Raw genomic sequence first — 27,846 nt, forward strand, 5'->3', positions numbered from 1 at the left:
CTCTGGGTGATTGGTGATTAGGGAAAGTCAAAAGAAGTAAAGGTGTGTACTAAATATGTCTCAGTGATTGGGGATTAGGGAAAGGTGGGCGCAGGTAGGAGTCCGAATTAAAGGTGTGTAAAGGTGTCTTTGAGTGATTGGTGATCAGGGAAAGGTGTGTACCAGGTGGGAGGCAAAACAAGTAAAGGTGTGTAAAGGTGTCTTAGCGTGATTGGTGATTAAAGAAAGATGTCAACCAGGTGTGAGTGAAAGGGTTAAGGTGAAACATATACGTAAAACTGATAGGTTGGTAAAAAAAAAAAGGTTCACTTAGGTGCCAGTACCCGAGTAGGTTTGTCTCGCAGTTACTCTATGATGTGGTGCAAGTGTGAGGTTAAGTTAGGTTAGGTTAGGATTAAGTTAGTTAGGATAGGGCAGGATAGGGTAGGATTAAGTAACGAAAGGTAAGGTAAGCTAAGGTAAATTAGGTTAGGTTAGAGTAGGTTAGGTTAGGTTAGGATAGGGTAGGATAGGATAGGGTAGGATAGGATAGGATAGGATAGGGTAGGATACGACAGGTTGTGGTTAGGTTAGGATAGGGTAGGATGGATAGGGTAAGATATGGTATGATAGGGTAAGATAGGATAGGATATGGTAGAGTAGGTTAGTTTAGGTTAGGTTAGGTTTGCAAGGGTGCCGTTGATAGGTAAGTGATCTGAAGTGAGTCGCTATGCCTGAAGGGAACATTTCTTGTCAGTGAGATGATACCCAAGTGATGTATGTCTCCTGAAGGGAACATTTCTTGCCAGTGAGATGATACCCAAGTGATGTGAAGTGAGTCTCGCTGTCTAATAAAGGGAACATTTCTTGCCAGTGAGATGGTACCCAAGTGATGTGAAGTGAGTCGCTGTGCCTGAAGGGAACATTTCTTGCCAGTGAGAATCGTGCAGACAACTTTAATGACTTTCCCTAAACAAGACATCAGTGTTAGTGAATGAATCTCTCTGTGGGAATTTAACACTCAGACCGCTCTAACACATTTGCTTACACGTGCTAAAGAAAAAAAAGTTTAAGTCCATTTTTGTGTTTTTCAGGTTACCAATACATATTAAAAAGTCCAATACATATATAAGAGAAGAAGATTAAGTGGTTACAGGAAAGGATATTTAGCAATCAAAGGGTTAACGCTCTATAGAAACTCCGGTTACTTTGTGGTTACGGTGGTGGTGGTGGTGGTGGTGGTTGGTGGTGGTGGTGCACGTATAGTATGTGGAAAGGTACATACGGATGGAAAATGATGAATAGGAGAGAGATAGATCAGAATTAGAAAAAAAAAGGAAGGAAATGATGGAGGCGGAAAACAGGAAGGAAAAATAAGACATATAGAAGTTAGTATTGTGCAACTTGATGGGAATTCACATTTTTTCGTATAACACACACACACACACACACACACACACACACACACACACACACACACACACACACACACACACACACACACACACACACACACACACACACACACACACACACACACACACACACACACACGTAATGGGGTAAGGTGGGGATCGGGCAGGCGTCAGTGCGTTGGTTTGAATCCCATCACGTGCCGTCTTGAAACTGTCATTTGTCGAGTGGTTTAAAGTTACTTACATGTCACCATGATGCCCAGGTTCCAGGTGGAGCTGTAATTGCCTTACACCAAAGATGCGTTTGGGTGGTGATATGGGCCCTAATATGGGTACCACTATAAATAAAATTGCCTGCGCCGCTAATGGGTGGAAGTTAAACACCGCTTCTCATATTCATTAAGTAGACCTACAGGCGCTATAGGCTATAACACACACACACACACACACACACACACACACACACACACACACACACACACACAGCACAGCACAACACAGCACAACACAGCACAGCATAGCACAACACAAAACAAGAAACACGACAAAACAGAACGGAATTAACACTGCGGAAACAATAATAAGAAGAGTAAAGGAAGGAAGGCAAGGAAACCACATGAGGTGAAGGCTTGGCTGAGGAAGGGCCGGAGGGGAGGAGCAGAATGAGTGTGGTGGTAAGAGGAAGGAAAGGGAAGGGAAAGGAAGGGTTGGGGAGATAAAAAGGAGCGCCGGGCTTTCTAAAGGGGAGGAGGAGGAAAGAATAGAAACAGAAGAAATAAAAGAAAAAGTGACAGTAGGAGAAGGGAGGGAAGAAAAAGGAGAAAGACGAGAAACAGAAGGAGGAAGAAGAAAAGCAGCAGAAGTTATAGAACTGAATACAAGATTACTTCTAATAGTTTAAATAGGAGAAAGGAGAAGGGACGGAACGATGAGGCAAAAGGAAAAAGAGAAGAAATAGAAAAAAAATAATAATATAACTGGGTACAAGATTACACAGGTAGAAGAGATAAAAGAATAGACAGGTAAAAGAAGAGGAGGAGGAGAAGATAGAAAGAGAAAGATGAGAAGCAATAGAGAAAATATAATTGGATACAAGATAACAATAGATAGAAGAAGAGACAGAACAGAGAAGGAAAAAAAAAAAAAAGAAAGGGAGAAATGGAAAGAAGAACATAAGCAATAGGGAAAAAGATACAAGATTACATAGATAGAAGAAGAAAGAACAATAAGATAAAAGAAGAAGAGGAGGAGAAATAGGAGAAAGAAGTAGTAAAAAAAAAAGTAATATAATTGGGTACAAGATCACATAGATAGGAGAAGATGAGGTAGAAGAAGAAGAAGAAGAAGAAGAAGAAGAAGAGGAAGAAGAAGAACAAGAAAACGATGATGATGAAGAAAAAAAAGAGATGAAGAAGAACAACAACAACAACAACAAGAAGAAGAGAAAAAGAACAAGAAAAATAGAAGAAAAAAAAAACCGATAAGCAATAGAACTACAGAAATGGATACAAAATAATAAATGAAGCAGCAGAATAAGCAAGTAGCACAGTCATGAATAATAAAGCTACGTATCTCAACTCACAAGGTACTCAACGACACACGGAGCAGTAATGAGGCGAGTAAGTGTGCCAATACAACACTTCCTCCTGTACATAGCTAGCCTTGATGGAACGAAGCAAAAGAACCAGAGCACGCGTTATCGTTTGCCAAGACTCTAAACACGTGAAATAGCAGTGAAGTGACTGAGTGTGGCGTAACGTGAGTAATTGTAACTGTGTGTGATGTAAGAATTGAGGAACAAAGAAAGGTATGAAGGAGAGTTTTTGTGGGGAGAGAGAGAGAGACAGGAACAGACAAAAACAGAGAAATAGAGAGAAACAACAAGGCAGAAAACAAAACAGAAAGAAACACCTAAAAAAATATAGCTACTAAACCAAACACAAACAGACACAGACAGAAACAAGACGGAAAGACAAACAAAAACATACAAACAAAAAGAAAGAAGATAAAATGACACAGACACAGCCAGACATTAACAAACAGACAGACAGACAAACATACACAGACATATACAGACATACACAGACATACACAGACATATAGAGACATACAGACATACACAGACATATATAGACATACACAGACATATACAGACATATACAGACATACACAGACATATACAGACATACAGACATACACAGACATACACTCATATTCTCAAACATTTCTGTGCTTCACCTCCATTATTTTAAGAAGGCTTTATTTAAATTTACACGAGTTTTTAAGATTATTACGGTTTTAGAGGCAGAGTGACAAGATTTCTACATTTTGAACTGGAGAAACACTCTTGAAAACCCCGCCAGTCATCTCTGTGGCCGTGGAAAATAGTCGTGGTGAGAGAGCAAACCATTTCTGAATACGGACAGACAGACAGACAGACAAGTAGACAAATAGACACACACACACAGACAAAAACAGGCATAGAGACAGAACCCCCCTAACCCCTCAACCCTTACCTTATGCGTGAAGGAACCCACAATGCAGCAGAAGACGAACATGAAGATCAGCTCGGCGAGAGTGAGGATGATACCGGCCAACAGGAACACTTGATTTTGGTCGTAGTTGTGGCGGTTCCAAAATTGGTGATAGTGGCGTGACGTCTCCAGAACCCACACCGTGATGAAGTACCCATTCAGACCCACCACCGCCAGCGCCTTCGTCAGCCACGCCCACACCAGCCACCAATTGTACTGTGGAGGGGAATGGTGGTTTAGTGGTGGTTGTGGTTGTGGTGGTGGTGGTTTAGTGGTGGTTTAGTGGTTGTGGTGATGGTGGTGATGGTGGTGGTTCCATGTAAGACTGAAATTTTTCCTGTTTTGTTGTTGTTGTTGTTGTTGTTGTTGTTGTTAGTTGTGATAAGGTTGGTTTTAGTGGTAGCAGTTGTGGTGGTTAAGGTGATGGTGGTGTGCAGTACTCAAATATTCCGTGTTTGTTGTTATTGTTGTTGTTGTTGTTAGTTGTGATGAAGTTAGGGTAAGGTGGTAGTGGTTGTTGTTGTTGTGGTGGTGGTGGTGGTGGTGATGGTGGTGATGGTGGTTTTATGTAGGACTCAATTTTTCCGTGTGTGTTTGTGTTTGTTTGGCCGCGCCACGTACCTTTCTGAGGGCGACGATGAGCAGAATGGCGAAGATGATGCACAACACTCCCTCTCCCATGCCCAGGTCGACCCTCTGGCTGTGGTCTGCGGAAGGCCATGTATAACAGTACTCTAACAAACCTCTTCCCTTCCCATTGAATAGTACACTAGTAGTTTGGGGGGCACGTTCCATCTAAGGGGCGTCAGTAATATCTAAGGGGAGTGCGAGCCCTTGGGAAGAAGTAGGGATTTCTCTAATTATATTTGTCGTTCTCTTAATGAAAGCATGCCCAAGTGATGAGAAGCTTATGAAAATGCAAAAGTATCGTCTCTTAAAAAGTCTGGGAGGGAATTGTATGCATAGATGTAAGGGAGGCGTGGAGGGAAGGGCAAATTCTTAGAGGGGGTGTGATAATAAAAGAGCTAAGAAACACTGCATTAAATAGTACACTAGCAAACCTCTTCCCTTTCCATTAGTGCACTAGCAAACCTCTTCCCTTTCCATTAGTACACTAGCAAACCTCTTTCCTTTCCATTAGTACACTAGCAAACCTCTTTCCTTTCCATTAGTACACTAGCAAACCTCTTTCCTTTCCATTAGTACACTAGCAAACCTCTTTCCTTTCCATTAGTACACTAGCAAACCTCTTCCCTTTCCATTAGTACACTAGCAAACCTCTTTCCTTTCCATTAGTACACTAGCAAACCTCTTCCCTTTCCATTAGTACACTAGCAAACCTCTTCCTTTCCATTAGTGCACTAGCAAACCTCTTCCTTTCCATTAGTACACTAGCAAACCTCTTTCCTTTCCATTAGTACACTAGCAAACCTCTTCCTTTCCATTAGTACACTAGCAAACCTCTTCCTTTCCATTAGTACACTAGCAAACCTCTTCCTTTCCATTAGTACACTAGCAAACCTCTTTCCTTTCCATTAGTACACTAGCAAACCTCTTTCCTTTCCATTAGTACACTAGCAAACCTCTTTCCTTTCCATTAGTACACTAGCAAACCTCTTCCCTTTCCATTAGTACACTAGCAAACCTCTTTCCTTTCCATTAGTACACTAGCAAACCTCTTCCCTTTCCATTAGTACACTAGCAAACCTCTTTCCTTTCCATTAGTGCACTAGCAAACCTCTTCCTTTCCATTAGTAGACTAGTAAACCTCTTTCCTTCTCATTGCAAGACGAATTAGTTCAGTTAACCCTGAAATTAATAAATAAACGTTTTTTTCGTTCCATTTCTTTGATTGTGAAGTCAACCTAACCTCTTTCCTTCCTCAAAACAAGAATGAATTGAGTTACCCTTACAATTAAGTCAACGTTTTCACTTCCCATCGCTTCAAGACCACTCATTTCCAAGATTATCAAGCCAATCTAACCTGTTCCATTCGTCTGTGATATAATTAGTTCAGTTACTCCCTCAATTAAGTCGACGTTTTCTCTTTCCATCGCTACAAGAATTAAATTACTCATTTCTAAGATTATCAAGTGAACCGAACGTTTTCCTTCCTTTCCCATCAGTAGCAGTCTTTGTGAAATATTAGTGAGGGAAAGATGGTCAGTTGTGGTGGAGAGCTGAATATAATGTTACGTGTTTTACTGAGATACGTAACAGTTCACACCATTAGAAACAATGTATGGAGTCATTTTTAGAAGCATCTGCAAAAAAGAAAGGCTTAAGAAAATAGATTTAGCAATTTGTAGCCTCAGAGTGTTCAGTGATTGAGGAACTTGTGCTGAGTAACAATGAAGGGGTTAAATCTTGTGACTTGTGATGACTAACATTTCACTACTTTGTCTCTATAGTGGGAAATATTGATTAGAAAGTAGTGAAAGGGTTAAATCTTGTGAGGACTAAAATTTAACTCTTTCACTGTGTCTCTATAGTAGAAAATATTGATTAGAAAGTAGTGAAAGAGTTAAATCTTGTGAGAACTAAAATTTAACTCCTACTTCGTCTCTATAGTGAAAAATATTGATTAATAAATAGTAATAAGCACTGGAAACCAATTAATAGCAAGAAAACACACATAAGCATACCAAACAAAGCTTTCACTATCACTACCAATGTTTATCTATTTGTGAGGAAAAAGACGAGCAAAAGAGGCGACAGGTAAGAGGCAAGGCGGCCACACTCACTGGTCTCCTCGAGGTAGTAGCGACACCACCTGATGCCGTGACTCCACCTGCAGTTGAAGTGAGTCCCGAACTGGTAACTGTAGAAGGCGAGGGTAGCGAGCCCGTGGAGCTGTACAGGCGTGGCGAGGCGAGGCGAGGCGAGGCGAGGCGAGGCGAGGCGAGGCGAGGGAGGAGAGGAGACAAGATGCATTACTTGAGGATGGCCAAGACGATAGGGATAAGAATGAGGTGCGGATACATTGAAAGGAGAACGAGAAACATTTGGAAAGAGTTGGTAAGAGTAAGTTGGTGGTATATGAAGGGCGTGGAGGACAGAGGATGCATTACTTGAAGGTGGCCGAGACAAAGGACTTATGGGTAATTAAGTGGCAGTTTCCTAGACAGGGACACAATGCAATGAGGTGTTACTTAGGGAGGGGAAAAAGTCGGAGTTTCAGCTGTGTTTAAGACGATAAGAAAGAGAATGGGGTGTGGTTACAATGAAAGAAGGGGAATGAGAAGAATGTGGACAGAGTAAGTAGGAGTAAGTTGGTGGTATTTGAAGGGCGTGGAGGACAGAGGATGCATTACTTGAAGGTGGCCAAGACAAAGAACTTATGGGTAATTACGTGAGTTTCCTAGACAGGGACACAATGCAATGAGGGAGAAAAAAAAGGTCTGAGTTTTAGCTGTGTTTAAGACGATAAGGAAGAGAATGAGGTCTGGTTACAATGAAAGAAGGGGGATGAGATGCATGGGGGCAGAGTTAGTAAGAGTAAGCTGATGGTATTTGAAGGGATGCTTTGAAATTGGTGAAATCAGGGAAAAGTATGATGGTGAAATAATATTATGTGGTTGCATGAAAGGATAATGAAATGATGAAATGTAAGGATGACACACACACAAACACACAGACACACACACACACACACACACACACACACACACACACACACACACACACACACACACACACACACACACACACACACACACACACACACACACATCCTCTACAGTGAGTCGCAAAATACACTTTCACAGAAGATTACTTTAATGTAGAAAATTCTAATAATGTTAAGAAAGAAGGAAAGAAATTGCTAAAGTTACGATAAATATTGGATGAAGAAATGAAAGTAAACTAGAAAACAAAATAAAGAAAAATATCACTCGGGGCAACGGTTTCCTAGCGGGTGGGCTTTGAGATAGGAGGTACCACAAAAAGTATCCCCTTTAGCCCATAAATTCCCGTGAAAAGCCCACATGGTATAAATAAGAAAAGAAAGAAAAGAAGCAATGTAACTTAGTATTTGAAATGACACTAGTTTCAAGAGTGTTTTTACGGATCTGGTGAACTATTAACAGAATTTCTACATTAATGATAGTACAAACACTCTTGAAAATTCGGCCTATCATCTCTGTGGCCTTTGGAAATAGTCGCGGTGAGAGAGCAAAGCGTTTTAAATATTTTTTTTTCCGGGTTTAATGACAGATTACTAGAATTTCTACATTTAATATCAGGATAAACTGTCTTGAAAACTTGGCAAATCATTTATGCGTCCTTTGAAAACAGTCATGCTGAAAAAGGAGAACATTTTAAGTGTTTTTTTATGGTTCTAGTGACACATTAACAGGATTTCTACTTTAATAACAGCAAACATTCTTAAAAATTTGGCTAATCATCTCTGTCCCCTTTGAAAATAGTCATGTTACAAGGAAAACGTTTTTAAAGATGTTTAAGGGTGTTCTAGTGACAGATCATTAAGTTTTCTACGTTAACCCCTTCAGTACCATGACGCGTTTCCATATTCATTCTGCTTACTATCTGGTGACTTTATACAGCTTTAGAATCTCATGTGCGGGATTGAAATAGTGAAGACTGTGGCCTTTAATCTTCCGACCTCCATAGACTCCTCCTAATGTCAATAAGATGGTCTAATCGTACACAAATGTTAAAATGTGGCACAATATTGAAGGGGTTAAAAGCAAGACAAAAACACTCGAAAACCCCGCTAATCATCTCCGTGGCCTTTGAAAATAGTTGTGGTAAGAGAATAAGGAATTTTTGATTACGGAAAAGAAAAAAAAAGGTGTGGGAGAAAGAAAACGTGTACTGAGGGGCACTGCTGTAGATGTGGTTGTCAACTCACCAGGTCCAGCACGCCGAGAGTCACGCCGGAGTTGGCAACACACTGCAGATTGAAACCCATTGTTGTTGCTGCGTCTGCTGTTGTTGTTGATGCTGTTGTTGTTGGTGTTGTTGTTGGTGGTGGTGGTGGTGGTGATGTTAACTAGAATTTCTTTTGCTATTTTTCTTTTTTCTTGTTATTCTTACACTTTTTAATCACTGACAGTTTGTTTGCCTTGATTTCTACTGCTGTGTTTTTCCTTTATATTTCAACTATTTCCACATTTCCTGAGCAACAACTGTTTTTTTCCTCATTCTTAAACTTTCACCTCTTGGACAATGGCAAGTTGTTTTTTTTCCTTCTCTCTCTCTCACACACTCTCACTCTCTTCCTCTCCTCCCTTTCTCTTTACTCAGTCTCACACGTCTTGATCTTGTCTTTAATGTTGTACTTGGTGACCGGTCTAGGCTGAGGATCTTGCTGAAATACATCACACTGGTCAGAGGGAACAAAAGGAAGAGCAAATAGTATGTAGCAGCACACCTGTTGGTCCTGACGAGGCTGTTTGTGCTATGCTGACTCGAAACTTCCAGCTAACACACAGATCAGCATGAGAGAGAGAGAGAGAGAGAGAGAGAGAGAGAGAGAGAGAGAGAGAGAGAGAGAGAGAGAGAGAGAGAGAGAGAGAGAGAGATGTTAACCCCTTCAGTGCTATGACGCGTTTTCGTATTCATTCTGCTTACTATTTAATGATTTTTACAGCTTCAGAAACTTGCATGGGGATTAAAATAGTGAAGACTCTGGCCCATTAATCTTCTGACCTCCATAGACACTTCCTAATGTAAAGATCGTCTAATCATACACAAAACTCATGGTAAAAATGCGTCCCAGTACTAAAGGGGTTGATGTTAGAATAAACGAAACAAAATTTATACTTTAAAAAAAAGGAAAAAAGGAGAAAAAAGACAGTAGAGAAGGAAATAGTGTATACATTCATACATAGAGCAAAGTGAAGAGAACGAAGGAACTTAAATAATACATGAGAGAATAGATAAGACAAAGAGAATATCCAGATCTTTATACAGCCAATGTGAGTTAATGAAGTATAGAAAAAAAATATACACGAAAGAAAAAAGGAAAATCAGTATCAACGAATGTTTAAGGTAAAATGAATGAGTAACTGAACTGAACGAAAAAAAAAAAAAAGAGATGATGAAAGGAATAACTGAATAGATCATGGAAACGAAGGATGTGGTGAACGAAATGAAAGGAGAAACGAACAGGTAAGAATAGAAATAAAAAGGAGAGCAGACTGTAAAGAGAGAGAGAGAGAGAGAGAGAGAGAGAGAGAGAGAGAGAGAGAGAGAGAGAGAGAGAGAGAGAGAGAGAGAGAGAGAGAGAGAGAGAGAGAGAGAGAGAGAGAGAGAGAGAGAGAGAGAGAGAGAGAGAGAGAGAGAGAGAGAGAGAGAGAGAGAGAGAGAGAGAGAGAGAGAGAGAGAGAGAATATAAATGAATTAACCCTAACACTCATAGTTTCGCTTCCTGTAACAAATATTTCCGATTTCACAATTGCCTCACACACACACACACACACACACACACACACACACACACACACACACACACACACACACACACACACACACTAGGATATAAGCCCCCCACCCTCCCACAAGGTATATTTTCAGTATGTATGTACTGTAACTCCTAATAAACCGTATATTATTAATATTATTATTATTATTATTATTATTGTTATTATTATTATTATTACACACACAAAAATAATAAAATAAAATAAATAAATAAATAAATAAATAAATGAAATTAAAAGAGAGAGAGAGAGAGAGAGAGAGAGAGAGAGAGAGAGAGAGAGAGAGAGAGAGAGAGAGAGAGAGAGAGAATAGATAAATTAATATACAAACCATCCAAACACATTAAAAACTCCAATTTCCTTCCATATATTGAGAAGCGTCCACATAAATTAAGAGGCGAGCTTTGCATAACAGAAGAGCATGACGTGTCCTGGGAGAGAGGGAGAGGGAGAGGGAGAGGGGGAGGGGGAGGGAGAGAGGGGGGAGAATAAGGGTTAGGGGACAAAGAGAGAAGAGAGAGAGAGAGAGAGAGAGAGAGAGAGAGAGAGAGAGAGAGAGAGAGAGAGAGAGAGAGAGAGAGAGAGAGAGAGAGAGAGAGAGGAGGTTGACAAAGAAGGGTGTGGATGTCGAAGGTTGGTAATTTGGTAACGTGGGAGGAGGAGGAGGAAAAGGAGGAGGAGGAGGAGGAGGAGGAGGAGGAGGAGGAGGGTTAAAAAATGTGATCAGAAAATGGAAGCGCAGAAAGAGAGAGAGAGAGAGAGAGAGAGAGAGAGAGAGAGAGAGAGAGAGAGAGAGAGAGAGAGAGAGAGAGAGAGAGAGGTGAGGAATTTATCGTATACTCTTTAAAAAAAATCGTTCCTTGTGTCAAACATTTCCTAGTGTGTGTGTGTGTGTGTGTGTGTGTGTGTGTGTGTGTGTGTGTGTGTGTGTGTGTGTGTGTGTGTGTGCTGCATCTTATCTTAAAACATTCCTTTCTGTTTCTTTGTTCTCTATATCCATTACTTCCTTCGTTACCATCACCTTTCTTATTCACCTGTTTATTGACGTTTCTTTATCCACGTAATAACTTCCGTGCTTTGTTTAGCTCGCTCGTTACCTGTTCTGTATGTATGTATGTATGTATGTGTGTATGTGTTTTTACCTGTCTGTGAATGCATTCCTTACCTGCTTCATCATCTAATTACCTTGTTCCACTTGCTAACCTAATAACAACTTCCTTCTCATCCTTTCCCATATTTCTCATCCCTTTCCGTCTATTCCTTTCACCTGTACGTCAGTTAGGTAAAGGAAAAGGAATAGATTAACCGAATCACTTCTTTCTTTCCCCCTTCCCATCATCATCTTCCTTCCCTCTTCCCTCTTTCCCCATCCTCGTCCTCCAGGCTGTGTTTTGCAAGCTGTGTTGAAAAATATTGCTGCATCTCTCTCTCTCTCTCTCTCTCTCTCTCTCTCTCTCTCTCTCTCTCTCTCTCTCTCTCTCTCTCTCTCTCTCTCTCTCTCTCTCTCTCTCTCTCTCTCTCTCATTAAAGATTGTAATATATGTTCTTTCGTAGTGTGTGTGTGTGTGTGTGTGTGTGTGTGTGTGTGTGTGTGTGTGTGTGTGTGTGTGTGTGTGTGTGTGTGTGTGTGTGTGTGTAGGCAGAAGATTCACATCCTATCTCTACATCTTATTTTCCTTCACTTTCCTCCACGCTATCTTGAACACTGGAAATGACTCTTGTTGATTTCCACCACTCACTCTGCCTCGCCCTCCACCACCTCGCTGACTCGTAAAGGAACCCAGCCACATCAGGAAGCTCACTTTAACCCCTTCAGTACCAGGACACATTTGATTTTACACAGCTTCAGAAACTTACGTGGGCGTTTTGAATAGTGAGGATTGTGGCCATTAATCTTCTGACCTCCATAGACCCTTCCAAATGTAAATAAAACCGTCTAATCATACCCAAACTCAAGGTAATAAATGCGTCTAAGTACTGAAGGGGTTAACGACGTTCGCGTGTCGCTTACTGCATCCAAAATTTCCCTCGCGTCATGTTAGAGAATCGCCGCTTGGTTGAGCAACACCCTTTCCCCGTCAGCGCAGCACAACACACCACCGGGAACCAAAACACAGCCACACAGCACTGGAGAAGCACGTCACACTGCCTCCACGTCTCCCTCAGCACTGCACGTGGCTCATAAAGACAAAACTAACAAAAAAGATTGTCCATATTTGTCAACAAGGAGGCGAGGCGAGGCAAGGCGCAACCCGATTGTCTTCTTGTGTTCTCCAGCCTTCCGTGGAGACTTAAACGCCAGGAGCCTCACCCCGCCTGCCACTCCTCACGTAAGTCGCTTTTCTGGTGTCCCTGCGCGGTTTAGTAACAGGGAGGTGGCGGTGCTAACGTCCTCATCTCTGTCGCACGATGCACAGTCACGAACACTCCACACACACTCACTCACAACGCCACATATTTGCAACGCAGTGGTGCTCTCTGCCGTGTCATGGTGCCAGGGTGAGTGTGGCACCATCTGGAAGTGTGCCAGGCCGTCATGCCACACCTTTAGGACTGGAATGTTTACGTGACGCCTTCCTGGATTGTGTGATGCACCCATACCAGTGTTCCAGTCCTTTCCACGGCTCCATCCCACGCCACCCCCTTCCTCCCTCCCTCACTCCTGTCACTTTTCCTTTCACCTGTCCGCACCTGCAGGCAGCACGCGGAGTTCTTAAGGGAGCGAGGCACTCACTGGCAGGCACGGGCACCACCTCACCTGTCGCGGCGCAGGAAATAGCAAGGCCAGCGCCAGAATCCAGGTAGAAGGAAGTTTGTTTGATGTTACGTACCTGGGACAACTGAGGGCAGAGTGGTCACAATACCTGGGCGGGGGAACCAATGAGGCTTTACCTGTCCCGCCACCACTACTGTCACCAGCGTCCCGAGGGTATTTTTCATGTGTCTGCTTTATTCATGAGTGTCCCCTGGCGTGGTCTGGAATGCGCTGCGCAGCTTAGAAAGGGTAACGAAAGTGCGGGAAATCGGTGAGGCGGGGAGAGCTGGAGTCTCCGTAGCGTGGCATTATGTGCGCAGTGAGTCTGGCGCATCTCAGTTGCCTCGTGTTATATATTCACCGCCACGCCTCCCTCGCTCCCTGCAGCCCCAGCGTCTCCTTGCACATGAATAAAACATCAGCCTCACCCACACTCGCCGCTCCAAGGGGGAAACGTGACTGGTAACGGGCACGCTAACTCAAAAAGGGAACACATTAGGAAGCATGACAGCAGTGTTGCAGGGAAGTGCAGTGTGCAGCACCCGACCCTCCCTTCCCTCCCTCCCTGTCCGTAACAAAGCCGGATTTCCGCCCCTGAGGGAAGAAAGTTGCCCTCCGCCTCACCACTTACCTGCAGGCGTCGGCGCGGCGGCGAGCGTGTGGTGAGTGTGGTGCGCGGTGAGCGGTGAGTGGTGAGGTAGCCGGGCAAGATTCTTTCTAATACCACCGTGATGAAGGAATGAATGTTCAAGGTCACGCAGTTCCTGTGATGGCTGCTGTCCCGTCAGTTCCTCGAAGCGGGAGATGAGAGTAGGAAAGTTGTGGTGGGTGGGCTGCTAGTCTGCTGCGTCTACTGTGCCTGCTGCTCCACTCTCTAGGCCGGCGGGAGGCACCAGGCAGGGGTAGGAAGGCGTGCGGGGTGAGGGTGACTGCTGTGCTTGCTTTCCTCGACCCTGAGCAGCGAGCGGTGCCGCCAAGGTTGTCATGCTGCCGTGTTTACTACAACTGTTACTACTGCCGCCCGCCGCACCCCAACACGCGTGTGTCCAGCAGTGCCTGGCGTCAGTAATCATTAATAGTGGACCTAATACGCCACACTCTCGCACTTCACCTCACACTGCCAACACGTGACCACCTGACTGTTGCGCTTGGTGCGGCACCCACACCCACAGACCTGTTGACGCAAAAACGCCTGTTTGGAAGCTGAATCACACACACACACACACACACACACACACACACACACACACACACACACACACACACACACGCACGCACACGTGTTCATAGTTCACATGTATGTATACTGTACAGGCTTTAAATCAAATTTGAGAAGGAAGATGTCAAAGTTTATTACAACATTTAAAGGGTTTTCCAACACATTGGTAACGGTACCGCATGAACAAAAGCACAAATTAACGCTAGCAATAGAGAGATCATGTAATAGGAATCTTTGGGAACCAGTGCAAAAAACACAATATCCATGTAAATAAAATGTAGGTGGCGGTGCCCTTGTGAGGACTGCCACGCTGACACCCACAGGCCTCCGAGTCCCCACACCCACACGTGCCTCGCACCAGGACACGCCGGAAGCCAGGAGTCGCGGGAAAGCTTCCGTGCCACAGTGGACGAGTTCAAGGCCACGCGGTGCACCGGTGCAGCACTGCAGCCCCGCGCCGCGCCGTGAGGGGTCTCAGGGAGTGTCGCATTACCTTAACACACGGGAGGCGTACTCGGCCACGTGCATGACGCCCCAGGGCCCCGCCACGTGCAAGTTGGCGGCCCGCACGTTGGGGTTGATGTAGGCATTGTGCAGCTCTGCCACGCCCGAGGAGCAGGCGGCCGCCCCGTCCCCCGTGCTGGCCAGCTTGCCGATCCAGTACTCGTTGCCCGGCATGGAGTTGCCGTCCCAGGCGTAGCTCACCACCAGCAGCGTGCCGGCAGGGACAGGGTCGTGCAGGGACCTCTTGGTGAAGTGCACCACCACCTGCGTGCCGGGGAACACCTGGCCGTCCCACACGCCGTGGCACTCCGCGGCGCCGATCCAGCTGAAGTCAATGTGTGCCACGTGTGTGACGTCCGTGGCCTTGATGGCATCACCCCAGGCCTCCACGAAGAGGGCGTCCTGGCGCGGGGAGGCGCGCCACACCCCCAGGCCGAGCCCGACTACGTGCACGTACGCCTTGAGGCCCGCCGCCACGGCACGGCTCTTGGCCTCAGCCAGCAGCGTCTCCGCCGTCAGCTGCATCCTGGCCTTGTATGCCGCCACGTTGAGACGAGTGGTCTTGTTGACGAGCAGGAAGTCGTTCTCCACCGCCGGACCCTCGCCTTCCCACACGGGCAGCGTCACGCCCCACAGCCTGGCCCACAGCTGCTGCAGGTGTTGGCCGTCCCGCGAGGCCCCGTAGCCAGCTTGGCGAGTGTTCTGCTTGGGCGTCACCACACAGTCCTGCCACTCCATGTACCCCGCCTTCTTCAGCCTGGCGCCCACCATGCCCACGATGACCCCGGAGTCCTGGAAGCTGCCCCGCGCCCCGGGGACGCCCTGGTTTTTGCGGCTGCCGTCATTGACGAAGAAGGAAGCCGAGGAGACAGAGAGGAGCGCGGAGAGCTTCATCTCATCGTAGCTGAGGTAGTCCCTCAGGCAGAGCGGCGGCGCCTCGTAGTCTTTACCGATCTTCTCGAAGTCCCCTTGCCGCGCGTGCCGTCCCGCAGCAGGTACTGGTCATCCCGCCCAAGGAAGGTCACGGGTCGCTTCAGCAGCAGACGGTCCACCAGTCCCAGCAGGCTCATCCCCTCATACACAGCCCTGAGGGAACACAGTAGGCGGTAAACACTGCCGCTGCGCCGCGACAAGGACAACAACAGCCACCCGCCTTAACTGTACTAACACAAAAACAACTGGCCGGACGTTCCAGAATAGAACATCAAGCACTGGTGATGAAGGACGAGGAAAAAGGCAGAAGCGAGTTAGGCCGAGACGGGAGAGAGGCACGCAAGGTCACGAGGAGAGCCAAACAAAGTCAGATGTAAACCAACACGGAAGAGCTAGGCAGTGAATGAAGGACTCAGCACAACACACTGGCAGTACTTGCACGTAGAACACAAAGCACGTGGGGGGTGGGGGTGAAGGTAAAGACGGCTACACCCACACACCTACACGCCCGCACACCCGCACCTTGGCTACTCACTTCTCGACACGTGTGCCGTGCTTGGTCTTGAAGTGGAGAAAGGCGGCGAGCAGCGGCAGGCAGCGGTGGTGCAGCACGGGGTAGGCAGAGTTGATGTGCGCCTCCAGATCTCGCGGGTTTTTGCCATTCTAGACACGGAGCGAGAAATTAATGCCAAGAACAGAATGAATTGAGATTGACACGCAAAAAGAAAGAAAGAGGAGTATATGAAGAGAAAGACAATGCAAGAGAAACAACCAATTAGTTACAGCGTGAAGGGTGAAGGAAATACAGTAAGAGAGAGAGAGAGAGAGAGAGAGAGAGAGATAATTGAGATGAGCACACAAAAAGACACAAAATAAGAGCAGAAAAGGATACACCTATAAGACGACAAGCAAACGTTACAGCGATGCCATAGAAGATACATACTAAGAGGGTCAATTGAAGTACAGACGTTAAAGAAGTGGCGTCCGGTGGTGGCGTGTTGGCAGATAAACAGTGGACCTCAGCGTGATGTGAATGAGAGAGACGAGACAGCGAAGGGGAGATGGGAGGAATGCGTAGATGATCAGAGAGAGGCGTTTGAATGAAGAGATGGAAGAGGGGTTACTGTGGAGAAGATCTGTGAGGGTCATCTACTTTGTGTCAACACGGAGAGAAGCTGCAGAAGAGACAGAGAGAGAGAGAGAAAATGAAAACAGTTAGGCACGAATAAAAACACGTGGACTGAAAATTAAATACCATGGCGTTCGTAAAGGTGAAACAAACACTCACAGTCTCACACAAACAGGAAAGATTATCACTAAGTCTTATGATCGTGTGGGTTTAAGACGGAGTAACAATTATACCTAGTTTTTTAGTGTGTGTGTGTGTGTGTGTGTGTGTGTGTGTGTGTGTGTGTGTGTGTGTGTGTGTGCTAAAGGTTGATTTCATAGCAGGTTGACAATGGAAAACAATTCTCGAAACTGAATAAAAAGTGGAAGCTTTAGTAGTAGTAGTAGTGGTAATAATAATAGTAGTAGTAGTAGTAGTAGTAGTAGTAGTAGTGGTAGTGGTAGTGGTAGTGGTGGTGGTTGGTGGTGGGGGTAGTGGCAGTAACATCTCGCCACACAATAGATAACAACACAACACACTGCAACAAAGCACAGTCTGTCTCTAACCTGGAGGTGAGTCTTGAGTCTGGTGGAGCTGACGGCAAACTTAGCGAAGAACTTGGAACTGGAGTGTGTCACCTGGTCGAGGCTGGCCCGGGGGGTTGGCGAGGCGCGGGCCACCTCCCTCAGATACCCACGCACTTCCTCCTCCTCCTCCCACTTCTGCTGTCTCTCCTCCCGTGCCCTCGCTCCTGTGGCCATTTTCCAGCGAACAGGTCCAAACTTCCCTGTACCTGTTGTTGTTGTTGTTGTTGTAGTCAGGCGTGGTGGTTTAAAATATTACATACGTGTTTGTGATAGAGAAATAGATATAAGGTGAATATAGAACGAGTCTTAATTGATTGGAGAAACTGTCACACACACACACACACACACACACACACACACACACACACGTCAGTAGAAATTCAAAACTTCATTGGCGTCAGTCGATAAAACGTATCTTGGTAACTGAGCAGGAAGAAAGAGAGGCCAATAACAAAAACTGGCAACCTTACCCTCGCGTAGTTGCCAGGTCGCCTCTTTTTACACTGCCAAGGAATGCCAACTCATACTATTCCCCGTTACTCGTTGGCTTCATGTCCAGTGTGAGTGATACAAGTCAATTATATCTTGTTTTTGCTTATATTTTTTTTTTTCTAGTGTTTGTGTGCGTGTATTAATCCTCTCTCTCTCTCTCTCTCTCTCTCTCTCTCTCTCTCTCTCTCTCTCTCTCTCTCTGCTATGACCATGCACACAAACACAAACGTGATCACCCCAACCACCTTTATCACCACCACTATCGGCACCACACCACAATGCACTGCACTACACCACACCACTTCACACCACACAACACTGCACTACACCACACAACACTGCAATACACCAGACTGTACCACACCACACCACACCACACTGCAATACACCAGACTGTACCACACCACACCACTTCACACCACACCACACTGCAATACACCACACCACACTGTACCACACCACACCACACTCACCCAGTCAACACCACAGCCAGCCGGAACCCGAATAAGACACGTACTACACACACCAGCCCACCTAGACACCCAGACACGCACCACCAACAGCGAGCGAGGAAGTGGTGGGCGTTTGGCAGATACTGGTGATAATGTAACGGTGGGTTGGTGTAGTGATGGTGCAATTCTAGAGAGAGAGAGAGAAAGTGGTGTCTCAAGTGGTGTAATATCGAATTTCTAAGGGGATGTGTGGCTAAGTTTTAAGCATCACAGCACTGGGGTTAAAAATGGATTGAAACTGCTAGGAGAATGACATAGTAGAGAGAGAGAGAGAGAGAGAGAGAGAGAGAGAGAGATTGATTTAGCGTGCATTTACATGGTGCAATGACGAATGGGTGGAGCAGGGGGGAAGATGAGTAAGAAACGATGTGTGTGTGTGTGTGTGTGTGTGTGTGTGTGTGTGTGTGTGTGTGTGTGTGTGTGTGTGTGTGTGACTCATCGTAGTAGTCATTCGTGGAGTTCCGTTCTCTCCTGACACACGTACAAGGAAAGCTAACATCATCACGTTTAACATCACCGCGTCGTGCCAAGGTAATAATTCCTCGTAGCTGTGGACTGACGTACGAGTGAAATGTCTTGGTGAGTGGTGAGTGGAGGGTGGTGTGTGGTGAGTGGTGGGTGGTGTGTGGTGAGTGGTGGTGGGTGGTGAGTGGTGGGTGGTGTGTGGTGAGTGGTGAGCGTTGAGTGGTGGTGAGTGGTGAGTGGTGGGTGGTGTGTGGTGAGTGGCGAGCGTTGAGTGGTGGTGAGTGGTGTGTAGCGAACGACCATCACATCCACGAAGCAGCGAAAGGTCAGAAAGTAAAATGTTGGAACTCGGAAGCCTTGTGTGGGAAACTATTCTTTTCTTCTTCTTCTTCTTCTTCTTCTTCTTCTTCTTTTTCTTCTTCTTAAAGGTGTTTATTTAATTCTAGAGATAATTTAACTACCTCTGCGCATCATCACTGGAAAAATACATCAGTGAGAACCAATTGTTTCATCCCTGTGGGTTTTGAAACTGTCTAATGGTAGAGTAACGCGTTTTAAAAAGTGTTCAAATGCAAAAGATATATTTATGAGAGTCTGGGCAGCTTTCAAACTTCATCTAATGGGAGTGTGACGCGTTTTATAAAGTGTTCAAATACAAAATATAGTTAGGCAAGTCTGGGGAGCTTTGAAAGTTTATTGAACCCCTTCAGTACTGGGATGCATTTTTACCACCATTTTATTGACATTAGGAAGGCTCTATGGAGGTCAGATGATTAATTGCCACAGTCCTCATTATTTCAATCCCAACATAAGATCCTGAAGCTGTATAAAATCACCAAATAGTAACCAGAATGAATATGAGAAAGTGTCACGGTACTGAAGGGATAACAGGAGTGCAACGTGTTTTAGATACGCCCAAATACATGAGATATAGGCTCATATTCTCAAACATTTCTGTGCTTCACCTCCACTATTCCTAAAGGCTTTATTTACATTTTTCATGATGTTTTTAAGGTGTTTTTACGGTTCTAGAGGCAGAGCGACAAGATTTCTTCATTTTTAACCGGAGAAACACTCTTGAAAACTCCGCTAATCATCTCGGTGGCCTTGCAAAACAGTCGTGATGAGAGAGCAAAGCGTTTCAGAGTACGGACCACATTTAGTCAAGTCTGGGCAGCCAAAAGAAAACGGGATGAGTTTACTGAACTTGCCTCCTGGTGAGTTCTGTGTAATCTGCCGCGGTGTACAAGGAAATGAGTCACTGTTCCCCGCCACGAGATTCTGTCCCCGCGCTTATCAATGTGTAGGGAATTTCCGTCAGATACAAGGAAGAACTCACCTCAGCGAGGGAATTTTCAATTAATACATAAGAACAATGTGGAAATGTCGAAACTAAAGAAAAAATGTTAAATTCAAAGACATTACAGAAAAAAAATAGGGGTCAAGAATTTGTTTAGCCCTTCAGTACTGGGGGACATTTTTACCTTGAGATTTGTGTACGATTAGACCATTTTATTGACATTAGGAAGGGTTTATGGAGGTTAGAATATTAATGGCCAGAGTTTTCACTATTTTAATCCCCCACATGAGTTTCTGAAGCTGTATAAAATCACCAAATAGTCACCAGAATGAGTATGGAAACGCGTCATGGTACAAAAGGGGTTAATATCATAAGGAAAGAACATATAAATAAGTAAGGACATTCTCAAATAAAGAAACAGCGAAACATACTTAAAGAAACAAAACTAACTCGTGACATTTAAACAAGGGAAAAATAACAAGAATCTAGGGAAAAACAACTTACTGTAGGGATCTTTCAAGCACACTCTTATTACTGAAGGAATTAATATCATAAAGAAAGAATGAATAAATAACTAAGGACATTCTAAAACAAAGATACAACGAAAAATACGTAAAGAAACAAAAATAGCTACGGTGACATTTAAACTAGGGAAATATAACAAGAGTGTGGAAAAAAATTACTCTAGAGATCTTATTGGCTGCTGGCAACCTCTAGTCATCCTAACATCCTCAGTGCGCAGCCGTAAGACCTACCATCCCCTTCGCTATCATCTCTTGTTTCCTGCCTTACCGGTGCTTGCCCGAATCCCAGTAGCCCCTCGTAGGAAGCCCCCAGCCCCCTGCCACTTGTTGTGTGTCCGATGCCCTCTTGGCTACGCTGGCAGGGATGCTGGAAGTGGTTTAAATGTGATTTGTGGTATGTTTTGGTGAGGTGTGCAGTGTTGAGAGAAAACGAATGGCATTGGTGTGTTTTAAGGGAGACTGTTGTTTTCCGGGTTTGTGTTTGTTTTTCTTTGGTATTTTGATATTTATTATTATTATTATTATTATTATTATTATTATTATTATTATTATTATTATTATTATTGTTATTGTTGTTATTGTTTTTATTTATAATTTTTTTTATGATAAGTACTAAGGCAAATGTAATAGAAAACGAGGGTGTGATTTTTTTTTTTTGTAGGGGAAGCTGTAGAATATTTTCCTGATGTACATTACGTAGAAGTTTCTTTATTATACTCATCACTTTAAGCGCCATATTCAGAAACGCCTTCCTCTCCCACCAACACAGTTTTCCAAGGCGACAGAGACAACTAGCCGGGTTTTGAAGACAGTTTTTCCTTTTGATAAACTAGAAACCTTGTTGATTCATGGCCAGAACCATAGAAATTTTTTTTTTTTTTTTTTTTTTTTACATTACAAGGGCACTGGCCAAGGGCAAACACAGTGTTGGAAAAAAAAAATCCCGCTGGTTGCCAGGCCCTGTTAAAAGAAAAGTAGAAAGAGAAAAAACAGAAAAATCTAAAAGGAGGGTCCAGTTAACGTAAGAGGTGTCTTGACACTCCTCTTTTGAAAGAGTTTAAGTCATAGGCAGGTGGAAATACAGACACAGGTAGAGAGTTCCAGAGTTTACCAGTGTAGGGAATGAAGGAGTGAAGATACTGGTTAACTCTTGCATTAGGAAGATGGACAGAATAGGGATGAGAAGAAGTAGAGAGTCTTGTGCAGCGAGGCCGCAGGAGGGGGAAGGCATGCAGTTAGCAAGTTCAGAAGAGCAGACAGCATGAAAACAGCGGTAGAAGACAGATAAAGATGCAACATTGCGGCGGTGACTTAAAGAATCAAGACAGTCAGTTAGAGGAGAAGAGTTGATAAGACGAAAAGCTTTAGATTCCACCTTGTTTAGTAAAGCTGTGTGTGGATCCCCCAGACATGAGAGCCATACTCCATACACGGGCGGATAAGGCCCTTGTACAGAGCAAGCAGCTGGGAGGAGAGAAAAATGGACGAAGACGCCATAGGACACCTAACTTCTTGGAAGCTGATTTAGCAAGAGTAGAGATGTGAAATTTCCAGTTTAGATTTTTAGTGAAGGATAGACCGAGTGTGTTTAATGTAGAGGAGAGGGAAGTTGAGTGTTATTGAAGAAGAGAGGATAGTTGTCTGGAAGGTTATGTCGAGTAGATAGTTGTAGAAATTGAGTTTTGAGGCATTGAACAAAACCAGGTTTTCTCTGCCCCAATCAGAAACAAGTGAAAGATCAGAAGTTAGGCGTCCTATAGCATCTCGCCTTGAGTCATTTAATTGTTGTTGGGTTGGGCGTCTGTTGAACGCTGTTGAATAATGCAGGGTGGTATCATCAGCATAGGAGTGGATAGGGCATTGAGTCAGATTTAGGAGATCATTGATGAATAATAGAAAGAGAGTGGGTGATAGGACAGAACCCTGTGGAACACCACTGTTGATAGTTTTAGGGAAGAACAGTGACCGTCTACTACAGCAGCAATAGAACGATCGGAAAGGAAACTGGAGATGAAGGTACAGAGAGAAGGATAGAATCCGTAGGAGGGTAGTTTAGAAATTAAAGATTTGTGCCAGACTCTATCGAAGGCTTTCGATATGTCAAGGCCGACAGCAAAGGTTTCACCGAAGTCCCTAAAGAGGATGACCAAGATTCAGTTAGGAAAGTAAGAAGATCACCAGTAGATCTGCCTTTACGGAAACCATACTGGCAATCAGAGAGAAGGTTGTGAGCTGATAGATGCCTCATTATCTTCCTATTAAGGATAGACTCAAAGGCTTTAGAAAGGCAGGAAATCAAAGCTATAGGGCGGTAGTTAGAAGGATTGGAGTGGTCACCTTTTTAGGGACAGGTTGAATGTGAGCAAACTTCCAGCAAGAAGGATAAATAGAAGTAGAGACACAGATGAAAGAGTTTGACCAGGCAGTGAGCGAGTTCGGAAGCACAGTTTTGAGAACAACAGGAGGGACTCCATCCGGACCGTAAGCCTTCCGAGAATCAAGGCCAGAGAGGGCCAGGAAAACGTCTTTATAAAGAATTTTAATTTTAGGGATGAAGTAGTCAGAGGGTGGAGGAGTAGGAGGAATATGCCCAGAATCATCCAAAGTTGAGTTGGTAGCAAAGGTTTGAGCGAAGAGTTCAGCTTTAGAAAAGAAGAGACAGCTGTAGAGCCATCTGGATGAAGTAAAGGAGGGAAAGACGAAGAAGTAAAGTTGTTAGAGATATTATTGGCTAGATGCCAGAAATCTCGAGAGGAGTTAGAATTGGAAAGACTTTGACATTTTCTATTGATGAAAGAGTTTTTAGTAAGTTGGAGAATAGATTTGGCATGATTACGGGCAGAAATATATAGGGCATGAGTTTCAGCAGTTGGATGGCTACGGAACCGTTTGTGAGCCGCCTCTCTATCATTGACAGCACGAGAACAAGCAGAGTTAAACCAAGGCTTTTTAGCTTTAGGGTTAGAGAAAGTATGAGGAATGTATAGCTCCATGCCAGAGATAATCACCTCTGTTATGCTTAAAAACACGAGTATCTTGAAGCAGTGATGGACAGAGAGCAAAGCGTTTCACAATGCTGGCCTGTCAGTTCAGTTCAGTGGATAGGCGGAAGTGTAGCCTTATGTTAGCATGTCCTTTGTTTTTCCCATACTCCCTTTCTGTCTGACGTCACGTCCTTCCCCTCAGTCCTCGCTCGCCGCCGCCTCAGGCGACACTCTACGCCTCCTGCCTCTCGTTTCACTCGGTTTACACTTGTTGTGTATTGTGCTACCGTAAATACACTTTCATAATGGACTCAGGTGTCTCCATGCTACCCCTGTTTTACGACAACTACCACAGCCTGGATATCAGCACTTCCTCGTCTTTTGGTCTGGTTTTGTCTGAGTCTGTAGCTGTAATTGATTATTTGAATTTTTGACCTTATGTTCTCTTATTTTCCAAAAAATATATGTTATTTCTTTATTTTCTTCTATACTAGGTTTTTCAAAAAGTAATTTTCTAGTGAGGTGTTCTTCATTCTCCAGGTAAGGACTATCTCATTATTACAGAATGCTGAGAGAAAACGAAGGCTGGTGATTTATTTTAAGGGGTAACTATGGAATATTCTTAATTTATACTATGTTGCTTTACTCTCGTCGTTACTTTTTTAGGGAAAACGAAACCCGTGACATTATATCATGGGGAGACTATTACTTATGCTATTATTGATGGAAATATTAAAAGAAAACAAATAATTTTTCTATTTTAGGGGTAACTACAACTATATAAACTATGTAACTTCATGTAGAGCCCTTTGAATGCATGGTGGGAAGGGGAAGGGAGGGAAGGGGAAAAGAGAGGAGAGGAGACGAGACGAGACGAGAGGAGAGGAAACGAGACGAGAGAAGAGGAGAGAGAGGAAATCAGATGAGATGGGATGAGATGAGACGATACAAGACGATACAAGACGAGACGAAACGAGACGAGACGGGGACCAGCGCTGAAGTGTTTTAAATTATGCACTTCGCACCACGCTCTCTCTCTCTCTCTCTCTCTCTCTCTCTCTCTCTCTCTCTCTCTCTCTCTCTCTCTCTCTCTCTCTCTCTCCACGCTTCACTATGCATTCAACAGGTGGGGAGAGAGTGAAAGGTCATGGGGGAGAGGAAATCAATGCTAATTGCATAGACAACCCTCTAGCTCCCCGCAGTACAAAACCGAGGTCCAAAGAAGCCCCAGTAATGCAGGTTGTCTCGTGTCACCGCAGCCCCGTCAGTAGCGCCGCCATGGAGGAGAGGACGCCACAGCAGCTGCTACAGGAACACTTGGAGGAGTTGGCGAAGGTGGAGCAGCCGCCCTCAGTGACGCTGGATGAAGTGGTTGCCCTCAGTGATCAGTTCCCCGTGCGCTTCCCCACCCAGACAGCCCGCCTTAAGACTCTCCTGAAGGTGAGAGAGAGAGAGAGAGAGAGAGAGAGAGAGAGAGAGAGAGAGAGAGAAATTGTTACTGTTGTGATCATTCTCATTCGTGTTCACTCTTGCTCTCTGTGTTCACTGCTTCAGTAAGTAATGTGATAAATGAACATTGATGCTGGACTTACGTGGCGATTTTTGTACCATGTGGGCCTTTTTTGTGATGGGCGTGTCCAGGGCGGCGTGCACGATGAAGCCACGCTGGAGGAGCACGTGAACTCTGCCTACCCTGTGGTGCACGAACGAGTCTTGCCGCTCCTGGCCGCCTTCCTTCACTTCAAGAGGCACCACGGCAGGAAGAAGGAAAGGTGAGTGTGACCTGTATGTTGTGAGGATACATGACGCGGTGTGCTGCACGGAGCCTCAAGGGAAGGGCCTGTAATGCTCATGGCGTGCCTTGTGGCGTCCTTTAAGGGAGGTGTACGGCACGCTGGGGCTGCTGGATCTGGTGGATCGCCTCCTGAAGAAGCGGCCCATCGTGTTCTACAACCCGAGTGACGTGTACGTCCTGCGTGACGGCTTTGAAGGGTGTGACGGCTTCCAGGACATCGGCCATTCCAAGGAGCACGGCAGACTCATCCTGAGGGACTACTTGAGCTATGATGAAATGAAGCTGTCGGCGCTCGTGGCGGTGTCCTCACACTCTGTCTTCATTAACGACGGCGGCCGCCACAACCGAGGCCTGCCCGCCGCCTCCGACAACTTCGTGCCGAGGGGCGTCATCGTGGGACAGGTGGGCGCCAGGTTTGAGCGGGAGGGAGTAATGGAGTGGCAGGACTGTGTGGTGACGCCGCACCAAAACACTCCCTATCGCGGCTACGGCAAGGAGCCTCCCTCGCAGCCCCGCCTGGCCAGGCTGTGGGCTCACCTGTGGGGCGAGCCCTTCCTGCCCTCGTGGGAGGAGGCCGCCAAGTGTTCCGAGGACGAGTTCGTGCCACACTCCTCAGAACTGCTGTTCAACGTGCGGGTGTACAAGGCGCGCATCCAGCTGCCGGCGGAGACGCTGCTGGCGGAGGCTGGTGCACGGGCTGCTAGTGTAGGCCTGAAGGCCTACGTGCGTGTAGTGGGCCTAGGCCTTGGGGTGTGGAGCTTCACTCCCCGCCAGAAGCAGCTGTTTGTGGACGCGTGGGCCGACGCGCTGGCGGCCGCAGACACGTCTTATATTAGCCACGTGGACTTCACCTGGATCTCAGACGTGACGCGGTGCGGCGAGGCGGGGGACGGGGAGGAGTTCCCGGGTAAGGGCGTCGTCATTCGCTTCACCAAGAGTGGTCTGCACTCGGCGCCGTTGCCTGACGGCACTCTCTTAGTGACCAGCTTCGCCTGGGACTCCAACTCACTTCCCGGCAATGAGTACTGGCGGGGCATGCTGTCAGCCTCCGGGGACCCCGCCGCCGCCTGCTCCTCCACCGTGGCGGAGCTGCACAACTCCCTCATCAACCCACGCGTCACGGCCACCAACCTGCACGTGGCGTCGCCGGGGCGTGTGAGCACGTGGCTGCCTACGCGCGCCGCAGACTACAGGCCGATGCCGCTCCGCAGTGAATGGTTGTCTTGCAGGTGTGGATGCTCTTCCTCGCAGAACACGTCAACACCTGGACGCTGGGGAGGCGAGTGAACCCTGCCTGTGATCTGCACCGGCCGCGCCCGTGCACTCACCTCGGAACCTGCATTGTTCGTGCGTTGTGTTGGAGTGGTGCGGCCTGTATGTGACTGTGTGACACGTCCGTATTGCCTTAGAGAGAGAGAGAGAGAGAGAGAGAAGTACTCAGGTTTAACATTTCGTTCTTATCTCTGCGAAGCTTTGCTGTGTGTATCCTATGTATCTGAAAAAGCTTCAATCAGTATCACCCTGACGCCAGCCTCAGCGAAGGTCTGGTTTGGTTCCTTTACAGCGCTGTGTAGTTTGCTGTACTGAATCGTTTCTACGTGCACTGAGTAGCATATGCTGAAAACATTAAATCATTCAGTAAAAACACTACACAGTTTCAGTAACCAATGTAGTAATTAGCCACAGAATGAGAGAGAGAGAGAGATAAAAAAATATAATAATACATGAAGGAAAATGTCGATAATAGATGATAAAGTTTGACGTCACTGAGCAGGAGAAAGATAACTAACAGCTGTTATCTCTTACATCCTTCCGTCCCGCAGCTGGCGCGACCGCTCTTCCCTTGGTGACACGTGCGCCCCTCGAGGCTCGGCAGGGGCGTGGCCGGCAGGCGTAGTAATAGGATAAGACAGAGGAGCCAGGCAGGAGGACTCTATATATACTTTCAGTCAGTCTGCTTTCTTTCAGTCCTTACCTGTAGTAGTAGTAGTAGTAGTAGTAGTAGTAGTAGTAATAATAGTAATAATAGTAGTAGTAGTAGTAGTAGTAGTAGTAGTAGTAGTGGTTGTTGTTGTCGTTAAGGAGTTGTAGTTGTAGTGCACCAAGATGTTCGTTGTGTGTCACTCAACTTTTTTTTTCATCACGGAAAGGATGTACACCACCACCACCACCCACCACCACCACCACCACCACCACTTATCATATATACGTTTTTTTTTTTTTTTTTCTATGTATATATCTTTGGTGTTTAAGTGTTAGTGAAATTACTAGAATAGTGAGAAAGAAAAGATGAA

The 27,846-nt window shown here is 45.4% G+C and overlaps 3 protein-coding genes and 1 long non-coding RNA gene across 18 annotated transcripts in view; 2 read left to right on the forward strand and 2 right to left on the reverse strand.

Annotated features, from left to right (window-relative positions):
- The window catches only part of LOC123509009, a 16,083-nt gene extending 1,974 nt beyond the window's left edge, over nt 1-14,109 (reverse strand). The window contains exons 1-5 of one of the 8 annotated variants that reach the window (XM_045263152.1): nt 13,761-14,109; nt 8,802-9,260; nt 6,673-6,781; nt 4,550-4,635; nt 3,911-4,144 (exon numbers count right to left, since the gene is read on the reverse strand). In XM_045263152.1, the coding sequence (XP_045119087.1) occupies nt 3,911-4,144; nt 4,550-4,635; nt 6,673-6,781; nt 8,802-8,861 (489 nt within the window). In that variant the 5' untranslated portion in view covers nt 8,862-9,260; nt 13,761-14,109. Of the gene's footprint in view, nt 1-3,910; nt 4,145-4,549; nt 4,636-6,672; nt 6,782-8,801; nt 9,276-12,385; nt 12,583-13,065; nt 13,485-13,760 lie in introns of those variants that run through there. The other 7 variants (XM_045263151.1, XM_045263149.1, XM_045263155.1 and 4 more) reach the window with 7 other exon arrangements.
- On the forward strand, nt 10,697-27,199 carry LOC123509010. Its single transcript, XR_006676083.1, has 2 exons — nt 10,697-11,194; nt 26,962-27,199. It is a non-coding gene; the product is annotated as an uncharacterized LOC123509010 (long non-coding RNA).
- LOC123509005 overlaps nt 12,586-27,846 on the forward strand; it is a 19,939-nt gene continuing 4,678 nt past the window's right edge. Inside the window, exons 1-4 of one of the 8 annotated variants that reach the window (XM_045263142.1) lie at nt 12,586-12,704; nt 25,017-25,197; nt 25,399-25,529; nt 25,636-27,199. In XM_045263142.1, the coding sequence (XP_045119077.1) occupies nt 25,036-25,197; nt 25,399-25,529; nt 25,636-26,839 (1,497 nt within the window). In that variant the 5' untranslated portion in view covers nt 12,586-12,704; nt 25,017-25,035 and the 3' untranslated portion in view covers nt 26,840-27,199. Of the gene's footprint in view, nt 12,705-12,847; nt 12,874-12,948; nt 13,176-13,618; nt 13,792-18,867; nt 19,016-19,040; nt 19,064-19,150; nt 19,275-20,471; nt 21,168-25,016; nt 25,198-25,398; nt 25,530-25,635; nt 27,200-27,846 lie in introns of those variants that run through there. The other 7 variants (XM_045263140.1, XR_006676082.1, XM_045263138.1 and 4 more) reach the window with 7 other exon arrangements.
- Nucleotides 14,466-18,571, reverse strand: LOC123509006. The gene is given in 5 exon segments (XM_045263146.1): nt 14,466-15,821; nt 15,824-15,938; nt 16,321-16,448; nt 17,460-17,686; nt 18,446-18,571. Coding segments are annotated over 4 exon segments (1,422 nt in total). The 5' UTR covers nt 17,655-17,686; nt 18,446-18,571; the 3' UTR covers nt 14,466-14,837.

Source organism: Portunus trituberculatus, chromosome 25 (assembly GCF_017591435.1).
Source record: "Portunus trituberculatus isolate SZX2019 chromosome 25, ASM1759143v1, whole genome shotgun sequence".
Lineage (NCBI taxonomy): Eukaryota > Metazoa > Arthropoda > Malacostraca > Decapoda > Portunidae > Portunus > Portunus trituberculatus.